Source organism: Balearica regulorum, chromosome 16 (genome assembly GCF_011004875.1).
Source record: "Balearica regulorum gibbericeps isolate bBalReg1 chromosome 16, bBalReg1.pri, whole genome shotgun sequence".
Taxonomy (NCBI): Eukaryota; Metazoa; Chordata; class Aves; order Gruiformes; family Gruidae; genus Balearica; species Balearica regulorum.
Genome location: NC_046199.1, coordinates 10,497,382 through 10,509,554, shown reverse-complemented (window position 1 = coordinate 10,509,554; position 12,173 = coordinate 10,497,382). Strand labels below are relative to the sequence as shown.

Here is a 12,173-nt window from a genome sequence, read left to right as displayed (position 1 = left end):
TGTCATGGTCTGAGTTCGATGCTGGGAGGGAAGAGAAAGGGGTGAAAGCCACCATAATCCAGCCCCCCTGGGCCCTGCTGATCCCAGGATGACTTCATTTGGAGGCAATGCAGAATATTCATATACAGACTACCCTGAAAAAGAGCTAAATATAGAATAACAGGTAATAACAAGAAACTGGGGCGGTTTCTTGCTTTCCAGTTCACAGAGCATCCTGCTTGTAATTGGCCTGCAGTGCTGTGCATACAGCAGGATGATTTGCAGCACTCCTGCTTAGGGCAGGTCCCTCAGTGCAGCTCTCTTGCCCACCAGCCAAGTCTTAAAAAACCCCAAACCCTCCCAAATGGTCATTTTGAATTGTGGGAGATGACTTTCTTGGAAAATATGGTGACAGCTGTATATTAGGTATTGCATTACTGCTGGCTGCCTTTTTTTCCTCGGTATAAAGGGATATGTGCTCCCCCAGTGCTGGTGCGGAGGTAATAGGACTACTTGGAGCGCAGCGTTCCTGGAACATGGTCCAAGCAAGATGTTTGCATTGATAATCCACTGGGGTCCTTCCAGCCCCTAAACGAAACCAGACAATCTTTTAAGCCATTTGTCAATATGCTCACAGTTGTTATTTCTAGCCATTCGGTGCACAAGCAAAACAGCATCCATCTGCCTTTTTGCTTTGTAAATTCTGGTTTGTGTTGCTGTTCAGCGAGGGCTTGGGTGTCTGTGATGACCCCAAGGTTTAATGCATGGTGTTGACCTTGAACTAAAGTCAGACAAAGCCAGGAGACCAGAGCATTGCATGGGCACCATGGGAAGGGTAGACCTGAAAGCAACAACATGAACATAACCATTGGAAGCAGCTCCAGATTTTTCTGAAATAAACACAGCATAATTTTAGCTCTGGGTCTGAACTTGCCTGAAAGTGAAGTGCAGGAGATCTGCGCTCTTTCCTTTCTCACCTCCTCCTAGTTTTAAACTGTAGCAAATCTGAGTGACTACTAAAATCCAGCAGGAATTACAGGAGAGGTAATTTGTGGTATTTACGTGTAGGGCAGGGACAACCCTCTCTCCACAGGCTGCTGAATGCTCCATATTTTGGTTTAGCAATATTTAAGTGCTTCCTTTTGGTGTTATCCTTTGGCTTGTATAATGTGATGCTTTTAAGTACTTACTAGATTATAAAGCAAAATGGCAATGTTTGTTTATTGAGCAGAAATAGTTGAAAGCTATGACTTTTTTCTATCTGACTTGACACTTTCAGGGGTGCCTGTGTTTCCTGAAGAAAGGCAATTGTGAGTTCCCCGCAGTTTGCTTGGTTCCAATGGGAGACTGATGCTCACAGTCCCCGGAGATGGAGGCCAGATTTTCAGCTGCATTTGTAATGAGAAATGCCATGTCAGTTGTTCCATTCTTGGCAATGAGGACAAAATCCTTCCGAAAAAGTTCTGGCGTGGAGCTGGGGCGGCTCTCCCAGGCACTCCCGGGGCTGGGGACCACATGCTGGTGGAGGTCAGGGCTGTATCCCACAGCTGGGGAGTCTGCAGCACCGTTGAGCTCCAGTTCATGATTCAGCCTCTGGCCTTGCAAAACTTACAGATGTGCTTAATTTCCTTAAACAAATGCAATGCAATTTGCCTTCAGTGCAAACGCCGGGCTCTGAAAAATATTTAATGGGATGTGAATGGGGCTGGACTGACTTCATCCCTGGGAGTCTGACAGTGGGCGGGAGCAACGACTTGTTGCTGTGCTCCAGGAAATCAGTGTGCAGCTTCCTAGACGTATATTTAGCATTTAGTTAGCAAAACCACCAAAAGCTATTTACTTTTTTTCATAGGAGCAGTCTCTTGCTTGTCATGCACGCTTTCTTTAGCTGCACGTAGGGGCCAAGCAGTGCTCTCTGCTGCATGGTGAGAGGGAGGGGGGGGAATCGCTGTCCCTCTCCCCCTGCTCTCCCTCCCCTTCCTTACCCCTTCTGACGTCTGGGAATTGAAATCTCTCATCACGCCGAGGAGCGGACGAGGCACCAGGGCAGCTTCTCCCACGATGTAAGAATGTAGCTGGATTCGCTGCACCTCCCGGCTGACTCCAGGGGAAGCCGCGCCGCTCCACAGAGGTCTGTGGCTCGTTCCCCTTTGGGACTCGGTTTGCAGGGACGCCGAGGAGGGGCTGTGTTGTTTTGGGACACGCGTGGGTATTGGCGGAGCAGGGAACTTCTGCGGGGTTTTGTTCTCCGGGAAACTTGGAGGTGGTGCAGCTCAGGTCGGGGCAGCGCTGCCGATGCTGCACAGGGGATGCAGGTCTCGTCCCCTTATTGAGTAGCTTCAAGACTCACATTCACTGCAGATCAGGTCTAAATATTGCTAGGACTGCTTTAGCAATTCTTTTAGAGTGATGGCTGTGAGAAATGCACTTTGTTTGTTGGTTTGGGGTTTTTTCCCCCTTCTATTTTGTGGTCGATGGTAGAAATCCTGCAGGAAATTGCTGCCAGAGAGGACAGTACTTGGCAGGGTTTGTTAGCAACAGCGATTGTCTGGGTGGGTTTTTCCCACCTGGAAGTGTCGTGTGGGTCCACATCACGCTGATGTTACTAAGCCTGTCCGGACGGTGGGGAACTGCAAAGGCTCAGCCAAGAAATGCAACTTGTGCCTTACTTTTTTGAGAGTAGTGCTGAGATAATTGAGACTTTTTGTTCAATAGAAAAAGTGAAATACAGGAGGATTCCAGGAGAGAACAGAAAGGGTTTGATGAATGGTTTTTTTTTTTTTTCAGTCTGTTTTATGTCCTTTAACTAGCAAAGCACTCAGGGAGTGTGGGACAGATTTCGTCCCTGCAGCTGGCAACCTCTGGCAGGCGGCTGGTCTCTTCTGCAGGGCTGTCCCCAGCACTGCTCGTGCGTCCGGCAGTGAGTGGGCCATGAGGTGACATCGCTTCTGCCAGCACTTCAGTGCAGAGATGGTGATGATCTCTGGAGTGAGGAAATGTCTCTAAACTGTGGCTGTGGAGGGTGCAAATAATTCACAGTGCCCCCAGATCCCCACTTAAATACGTGGCAGGGATTTTTTGCATAGAATTTTTTTTTCTTTAGTTAAAGTGACTACTTTTTAAATTTTCTGTACAAATAAGGGGATCTCCGACTGCCTTAGCCTCCAAATCCCCTCTGAACACACAGCTGGGACAAGCAGGAAGCGGTGTCTCCCCCACACACCCATTTTCCAGACCCTGGAAATACTCAACACATGCTCCATGTGTTGCTGTCTCCAAATTCCTTCCCTGGGCGAGTGACAGGAGAGAGGCATCGGCGTGCCGCAGGCTGATGTCACTGTGGTCCCTTCCGTCCCAGGGTCCACAGCTCAGCCTGGCTGGCTGGTGGTATCAGTGAGAGCAGAAATGGAAGGGAAGGGACTGTGGAGACCCAGTGGGGGCTCGGGGACCAGCAGGTAACCTGCGGAGAGGGAGCTCTGCAGGGTGGGGAAGACATAGCTCCTCTAGCCATGTAACTTCCACCATTTCAAACAGATGCATTTGTTATTCCTGCTTCACAGGCAGGAAAAATGAAAGTTGGAGAAGAGGCAAAATAGCGATGGGTTTGCCTCTGAGACAGGAAGAAGAGATGAAGTTTCCTGCTCCTTGCTTTAGTCACAGTAAAGATCCACACCCTGGGGACTAACTGGATCCAATCTGGGTTAATATTGAACTCATCCTTACTGACACATCAGGGTGGAAGCTCCTGGCTGAATCGGAGCCTGCAGTAAGCCTGGATCAGTGCAGGCTGGAGAAGCCCGTGGGTTTATTTCACAGGACTTCAGATCTGGTATAACCCTGGTTAACATGAAAAGATCATACACAATCCAGTGCTTTTCCCGGAGTTTGGGATCCTGTTAGCCACAGAGAAGGAAGTTGCAAGGAAATCAAGAGCAATTTGGTGGCATTGCAAAATGACACAAATGAACTTTTGATTCAGGGAATTTTTCAAAAATGCAGGCTTCTTGCTGTTGTTTGGCACGTGTACCTCTGCAGCCAGGGCAGGCTTTGCTTTTCTTGAGGAGACAGTAAGATTCCTGAAACCCACCTGTAAAATGTTTGCTGTTTTATATAAACAGTTACTTCATTTTATTAGCTGGAAAAAAAGCACAAGTTTTTCCTATGGCTAAGGGCTTCAGTTACACTGCAGTTGTTCTGTATAACCTGATCTTCAATCAAAAAAAAAAAAATCACAGACTGAGTAGGGTGGTTAACATCTCCCTGTTATAACTTGCATATTTTTCCATTCATTCTTACAGCAATTTAGAACTGATTTAAAACCCTGGAGATCATGGCTGGGTCACTCACGTGCATATTTATTTTTTCTTGAAATCGCTAAAAAGCTGACGTATTTGAAGGGAAATAGGCATTTGCCAGAAGCCTCTAAATACCTGTCCATCAAAATGAATAGAAGTGAAATGTCACTGCAGACGGCAGCAGAGGAAACTTGTGTACGGTCTGGTTCTGCCAAAAGCAATAAGGCTGAAATGTGTAGCGCAAAAATGACAGATGCCAATGATGCGTTGCAAAAGGCCAACAGTGTATGTTTTAAACCTGGTATATTGAGACTGAGATGAGGGGGAGGCACCATTTCCATCAGGGTGGTTTTATGCTGACCTGACATTTCTGACCCAAACTGCATAAAACTGAAATCCAGGTCAGCAAAGATAACTGAAGGTGCCCAAGGTCCCTGGGCTGTAGGCAGGCTGTCCTCAGCCAGCCAGCTTTGTCAATGCTGCAGAGGTTACCTATAAGGCAAACTGATCCTCTGCCGTGATTAACTCTGTAACTGCATCTGTTTTCAGACTGTTGAGTTGAACAAGTTAAAACAAGACTACCCCAACAAGTCCTGAATGTAACTTCCCAGGGACTCCACTGCGAAATAAGAAATAAACCCCTTTTTTCTAAACTGTTGACATATAAACTCAGCTAGGTCTATGCCATCCCTCCTGCTGCATAATTGCTTTATCACAGTGACTGCAGGGTCATTAAATCCATGGTGTGAGGAGCTTGTCTGCCAAAGAGCACTCCTTTAAATGCTTCTCCCTTTATGGTTAGTGTGTGCTTTGCAGGGACGTGAGAAAGATGCTGTGTGTTTCTATACCTATATTGATTTTAGTCATGATAATCAGAAATAATTACTTTTGTATGATTTAAACCAGAAGTTTTTCTGGAATCTATGTCTGTCCGGTGATTTGGCCAATCTTGCTTATTTCCACGCTTAGAGTAGAACCCAGCATGTATTATACCACTGTTGAGACTGTCCAACCAAGAGGGCAGTGGCCATCTCCAGGACTAAGCAGGCTGAGAAGAGTCAAACTCTATTCCCCATCAGGTTTATAAACACAATTTAGTACTGGTCCAAGGTGTTGAACAGCTGTATTGGAGAGACTGAGAATATAAAAGAATACATAGGAATTGCTGCAAAATTCATACGTGCTTCTCCATCTGCCCTTTCAGTGCTGTCAATGATGCCTAGAGCTGTAGATCTCAGCTTGTGGTCCCTTAACTGGGGACTGCAAAAACCCAGTATTGTCATGGTGAAATGTAAATTTTAATTCTTCTTCCTGATGTTTGCCTTCTCATAGGTCCCGGTCACCATGCTGATTCGCACTTGTTTCTTTTTCGCCTGCCTGCCCGTGGCAAGCCATGTCTGGGGACGAGTGGGCCAAGGTAAGGAGCCCACCTGCCCTTGCTCGGGGCAATTCCCTTCGGTCTGGATGTCCCCTGGGTTAGCCCACCCCTTGCCCGAGCCCTTCTGTTGGCAGTGGCACCGCATGCAAGGGACATTCTCGATCACAGGCAGGATTTAAGGGGGGTGCTGTGCACTGGTGTCTGTTGGTGAAGTTCCAAACAGCTCAGTCCCACACACGAAGAGCAACGAGAGATCCAGGGGCCCTTTTGGGGAGAGTATCTCGATCCCTCCCCACCCTGCAAAGCCTGTCCTCATCACTGGCAGCGATTCAGCAGGCCACTCCCTTGCACTGGGGATGCATTTCAGCCTGTATAAGCAATGAAGGGTGCTTATGTGAAATGCAAATGGAGCTTGAGAAATAGGAAGAAAAAGCAGCGTTGCTTCTGTTAGTCACTGCATCTGTCCTGTGCTCTGAAACTATCGCTTTGGATGTATATGGTGATAAGTGGTGCAACATCTGGATAAGAAAACACGTGAGGTGCATTCCTCCTGTAACATATAGTGCTCCCGTAGTACCATAAATGATCAGGAAGTACCTATAGCACCTCACCATATCCTTTCTGATGCTGAAGATCCACCTTTATATTACGGTTGAATCTTCTGTGGAAACAGCAATCACAAAGGTTTCTAGAGAAGTGATAGCGTTTCAGAGTTTGGACAGACATGTCTCCATGCTGTCTATCTTCCAGACCAGCCTCTGCAGTTAAGTCTGGGCTTTACTCCCTATCAGCCAGAGAGCAAGGTTACAGCATCAAATAGTGCACATCCTACACAGGGCAGGGAAACAGTGGAGCTTTCATGGCACTGGGGTTCATTTGCATCCAGCACATAATGGCACTTTAGAGGATGCTGTCCTTTCGGATCTGTCTGGGGACATTCCTGTCTTTTTAGCTTCTGGGCTCCTAGAGTGATGGCTGAGGAGCTGGACCACACTTGGCCAAAAGAAGACAGCTCCATGTTTAATTTAACTATGAATTCTGCTCATTGTTCCACGATCTTTTCATTTCTCTTAGACATGATTCTGGGATTTGATTTTGCCCCTCACCCCTCTTTCCCATGTTTTCTTTCTTCCCCTTCAGATTTGCCTGGGGTGAGATGTGAATCTGAGCTTTGTTTCCCCAAAATAGTTATCTGCTTGTTGGGCAGCCTGCAGGAAGTCTCTGCAAGGAAAGGTTAAGGCACAGATGTTGGGTTGAGACAAGCAAGTCCTCATTTCCAGCTCTCACTGCTTTCCTGGGCTGTGACTTCATGGCAAAGACATCAGGAGATGTCTGGATGTCATACAAGACCAGATTAGGGACTTGAGTCCAACACACACAGTTTGCCAGCACTGAGCAGGATGCTCCAGGTCACCCTAAGCTTTTTTTATGAGTAATGTTGAAGGGAAAGAGATTGGTAACAACTGCAAACGAAGGTGGGCATATGAGTGCAGACACACATATTGTGCAGGCAAAGGGCACGCTCACTCATTGCAAATTAGGGCAGGCTGCTGGAAAGGCAGCTGTAGTACAGCGTCAGGAAGGAGGGGAGGTAAATCTGCTGAGTTGCCATCCTATGTCCAATCGAGTGAAAAAATTTCATATGGTGACATATGTACGACAGTACAGCTATGTTTTACCAAGGAATCATTGATTCAAAGAGCGACACATGAGCCCAGACATCTAGCTGGGGTTTAAAAGATATCTGTGAAATCTGGAGATGGTAAGAAAATGTGCTCTTTCTTCTTCTCACTTCCTTGTCTGATACTATTTTTTTCCTCAGGATTTGTCATTTAGTTTGTTGCTCCCTGCAGCAAACTGATACAAGCTGGTGCCCATCAGTTGTGGTCCTGCCAGGAACTGTTATTTACACTTTATCAGGTTTTCTTTCTTTCTTTTTTTCTTTTTTCTTTTTATTTTTTTCCCTTTCTAAATCCAGCTGGTCCTTGGAACTGCCTCTGAAATTATCTTTCTGCAGAAGTATGGGATCCATCACCTGGGGGATTTCTGTATTTCTCAGCAGCCCAAGCCTATTGAAGAGCCTCACTGAGCCCTTTTATCTATTTCCTGCACTCCCATTTCAGATTTTTGCACTAAACCCACTTGCTGAAACAAAACACTCTGCATGAAAGCTCCCGGGAGAGTCCTCCAAGATGTGAGGGGTGCAGAGAAAGCCCTCACTTCTATGGTGGGCTATTTTCCCTGTTTGCAGCAGTATATACTGAGGTCTCATTCGAATGCCTGATAAAACTGCTCTCTACACAGGGAGGGGCAGGCTGCAGATTTGCAGTCACTCACGGTAGGTTTCCTGGCAGAGGTGCAGGGGCACTTCAGGAGTTTCTGTGCAGCGGCAGGGGATGCTGAGGACTTGCCCATGGGATGGTGGAGGTTTCCTCTGCACTGCAACTGTTCCCGTGTCCATAGCGGAGACGGCATATGTGGTGTTTTGTGGGTGCGTATACAGAGAAAGGAATTGCATCCATAACAGCATGGGCATGTCTCCTCCTCCCCAGGGTCAGGCCGGCTGAAGCTCACTGTCCTTTCAGAAGAGAGGCTCCAAATGAAATGGAAAGAGACTGAAGGGAACATCAACGGCTACAAAATTCGGGTGAAGCCCATGGCAGGTATGTGCTCATCCGTTGGACGTCAGACCCAGCAGAGTTTTGTGTATGACTGAGAGACTGAGCTCCACCTTTTGACTGGTGGGCAACAGAACTTAAGCAAGAGCATTATTTAGACCTTAAAGTGGTACAGATAAGGCAGAGGGAATTATCCACTGCTTGTTCTGGTTTCAAGTGTTGATTACCTAGATCAAAACTTTCTGCTGGGCTGTACACACAGTACAGACAAGAAGCCTTTCTGGCCACCATGAGAGCAGTCCGTAGTGCCATGTCAGTGCAGGCACAATTGCTCCATCACTCATTCACAAGAGGGAAAGGAAATTCATCCCTCTTCATCCTACGGGAAAGCCTTAGCCAGAACATGTTGCTCTTTGGGATCATGTGAGAGAAAAGATGAGGAAAGGTTCATTGTTCGGTTCTTCTGTGGGAGCTCCCAGCTCTCCCTGCACCTGCAGGGACATGGGATGGGAAGTCCTTGACTTCCCATTGCATGTAACTGCATGTGTGGGGCTGAGCCCTCAACTCCCTGCCCTGGCTGAGCTCCAGCTCTGCCTGGCTTTGGATGCTGAACCTGGTGGTTTTGGAAGGACACAACATCCCTCTGTGGGGAGCATTGGTTGGAGGCAACCTTAGTCTTGGCTGGCATCTGGTTTTTAGTTGCTACCACTCTCCCAACAAGCCAGAGAAGGGAGCTGCAAGGCAGGGGTGTGTGCGGCAGAGCTCTTGTGATCATCCACCCGCTTTTAGCTCAGCCCCCACCTGTTTCCCAAGCTGGAGCAGGAGGTTTCTCATTCCTTCCCTGCCCTGCTCCTCCCTAAGCTTGGTGGAGAGCGATGAGCATCCCAGGAATGCAGGGAATCCCCGCCAGTGCTCCAGGCACATGCTTAAGGCTTTCCCTCTGCGTAGGCTGAGGAGCTCCATCTCCAGACCTCGGCATAAGCACAAGGATGGTGGGGTCAGACTCACATCCATCTCCATAATTTAAAGCTTGTAGACCTTTCTTAATCAGAGGATTTTAGGGACCTAGTTTGCCTCTCCCCCTTCGTTTTGTGTAGCACAGAGACCATGGTGCAGTGTGCCAGCACAGCAATGCCCTGGTTCCTGGCTGGTCGGGGCATCACAGTCCCAGGACAGGTCCCACAGCCATAGGATATGGCTGGAGGGGTCTGGAGGCCGTGCTGGCCCCAGAAATGAGATATCTCCCCGTAGAGAGCTGCTGCCTTTGGGAGAGATGGTGCTTGCAGAGACAGCACAGTGAGAGTGGCTGGGATAACTAAGAGGAGTCCCAAGTGCCGGTGATGATCTCCAAAAACACCAAGCCATTTCCTCTCTGTTATGTATGGCCTCAAGCACATCAATTGGTTGGATGTTTTCATGAGCAGTATCTACTAGTAATTGCCCACTCTTTATCCTCTGAAGACTGGCTTTTCACTCAGCAGCTCCTTGAGAAATTGGTGAGAGTTGCACTAATGCTGGATGGGAACTGGTTTTCCATTTTGGGCATGTATGAGAGATTTTTAAAAAAAACGCAGAAGTTCTCAACTCTGGGTTGGGAAAAAGAGTAAAAATCAGAGATCCACAAAGTTAAAAAAGAAATAGGAGTTGACTGAGGTCTCTAGGCAGACATTCCCTGCATTTCAGCAGTGCTTTTGCTACTGTCAGCTTAAATTTAAGCTCTAACAGTCTCTGAACTGTGGTTTCATCCCACCTCAGGGGACTCAGAGCAAGAAGTCATGCTGAAAACCAAGACTCCCAAAGCCACAGTGGGGGGGCTGAGCCCTACCAAGGAGTACACACTGCAGGTCTATGTGCTCAACGGCTCCCAGGAAGCCCTGTTTGCCAAGAGGAAATTTGTGAGTAAGTAGAGCGCACTAGATTTTACCATTCAGAGAGCTCCTGAGGCTCTTGGAGATGTGGGTCCTAAGAGCTCATCCTCCAGAGTATGTGCTGTAGACGATGCCGCAGTCACAGAGCCTGCTACTATTTTGGTTGGAAGGTTGGAAAGGGGAATGGTAAAGACCTAGGAGAGGAAGGATGGACTGTGACTCACAGACCTGTCTAGATTGACTGTCTCTCCCTGGTTTTGGTCTTCCTACAGTAGAGGAGCTAAAAAATGCATCCCAGACTAGAAATAACCGAAGAAACTCAGGAGCTGCATCAGGAAAGAATCTCACCTCTTCAGGGAGCTCAGCAGCTGAAGCCACCCCACCACCCCTGAACACTGTCTTGACACAGTCAGGTGGGTGCACAGCTGTCCCTAAAACCATTCTCATCCTCCCCCTGCAACCCCTGCTTCATCAGGGACATTCATTCAGTAAGACATGCTAGCCCAGACTCATCTCTTGTGTGCATCTCTGAACTGTACCACCACAGTAAATGTTTGCCTAAAAATATTTGCCCCTCATGCCAGCTAAACTGTCCAGCCTGACAAAGCACATCCATGTGTTCTTGGAGCTCACAGGTATTCAAATTTAGCAGATACAGTCAAATCCTTCAACTGAGAGTGGATCCTCTGAGAACAAGCTGCTCCCAAAGCCCTGGGGCTAATGATGCCTGATTTCCCAGGCTGCAGATGGTCTACAAGAAGATGTGAGCTCTCCCCTATGGCTGAGGACTGCATATAACTGCATAGATTCTCATGTGTCTAACAACAAAGTTTGCATGGGTTCAAAAAAGCATTTATACATGGTGATGGAAGAAAGATCCATCAGGGCCATTATGCAAAAAGACTGGCACTAACACAGGATGTTCCTGAGTCACAGATTGCTGAGGTCTGGAGAGTAAACTGGGTACCGGGTGCCATGGTATGTTTTCCCTGGTTTATATTTTATAAACATTCATTCTTTTTTCATCATCAAGGATAATGGGAAGGACAAACTTTTGATGTGATCCATTACTGACATTACTATTATTAACTCATGAGCCCACTTGCAGCCCTCTCAGAGAGGCATGAATGAAGATGATCTCATCTATCTAACTACCTATTTGCAAAAGGTTGTAGAATTCTTGTCCTCTCTGAGCCCCCTACACCTCTGTCAAATGTGGTTGAAATCAGCTGATGACTGCAGCAGGCTGCATGGGGATAACACAGCTAGGGACAATGGGTTTTTTCTCTTTGGAGCACAGCAAAGGACAGAGCTGAAAAGAAAAGGCAGAAGGTGACTCAGCCAAAGGGCTCAGGAGAAACCACAAGAAATCATCCCAGTGTGGAGGCCAGCGTGACAGAAGCAACACCAACAACCACAAGATCAACCCAGCGCGTTCCTGCAAACTCGGAACGAGAGTCTCTAGGAAAAGAAAAACCCACAAAGGATTCATTGAGGCGAGGTGAGAGGGGTTTCAAATGTGTCTTGCTCCTTCTTCCCCACTGTTTTCCCTAAAGCTCATTGAATACAAGCCTTCCATCCCATTCTCTGTCGCCAAGATTTTCAAGAGTACAAGTGCTGCTGATAGTGCTTTTTAATTGCTAGGGCAACTGTCAGGAATCACTGGAGAAGTTTGGAGTTCTGCAGAACATCAGAGATTTTAAGGCAAACTGGAGCTAGGCCAAAAATTCCCTCCAGATGGTTTAATTTATTGATTTGCCACTATTTTCTCTATTTATGTTGCCAACTCCCACTGCTTCTGACAGACCCACGTAAGAGTTTGTATATGTCAACAGATTCCTTAGTCGTGGACCTTCCCAAGCCTTCAGAAGGGGAGGAGCGCATCAGTGATGTTCATTACCCAGCCTCCTGGACTTGTTCTTCATATTTCACAGATAACTGATCCATGATGATCCTTCAGATTTGTCAGTTGAGACTGTAGCAGGGCAGATGGCTCCCAGCACTGTCGAAGTGATGGGAATGGGATTGGTCAGAG

General features: G+C 47.4%; 1 protein-coding gene across 4 annotated transcripts in view; it reads left to right on the top strand.

Moving 5' to 3' along the window:
* Positions 1 to 1,790: 1,790 nt before the first annotated feature.
* COL20A1 (collagen type XX alpha 1 chain) overlaps positions 1,791 to 12,173 on the top strand; it is a 50,746-nt gene continuing 40,363 nt past the window's right edge. For 2 of the 4 annotated variants that reach the window (XM_075768695.1, XM_075768696.1), the window contains exons 1-6: positions 1,791 to 2,110; positions 5,607 to 5,691; positions 8,205 to 8,315; positions 10,026 to 10,169; positions 10,411 to 10,551; positions 11,439 to 11,639. In XM_075768695.1, coding sequence (XP_075624810.1) covers positions 5,619 to 5,691; positions 8,205 to 8,315; positions 10,026 to 10,169; positions 10,411 to 10,551; positions 11,439 to 11,639 — 670 coding nt within the window. In that variant the 5' untranslated portion in view covers positions 1,791 to 2,110; positions 5,607 to 5,618. The remainder of the gene's footprint in view (positions 2,111 to 5,606; positions 5,692 to 8,204; positions 8,316 to 10,025; positions 10,170 to 10,410; positions 10,552 to 11,438; positions 11,640 to 12,173) is intronic. The other 2 variants (XM_075768698.1, XM_075768697.1) reach the window with 1 other exon arrangement.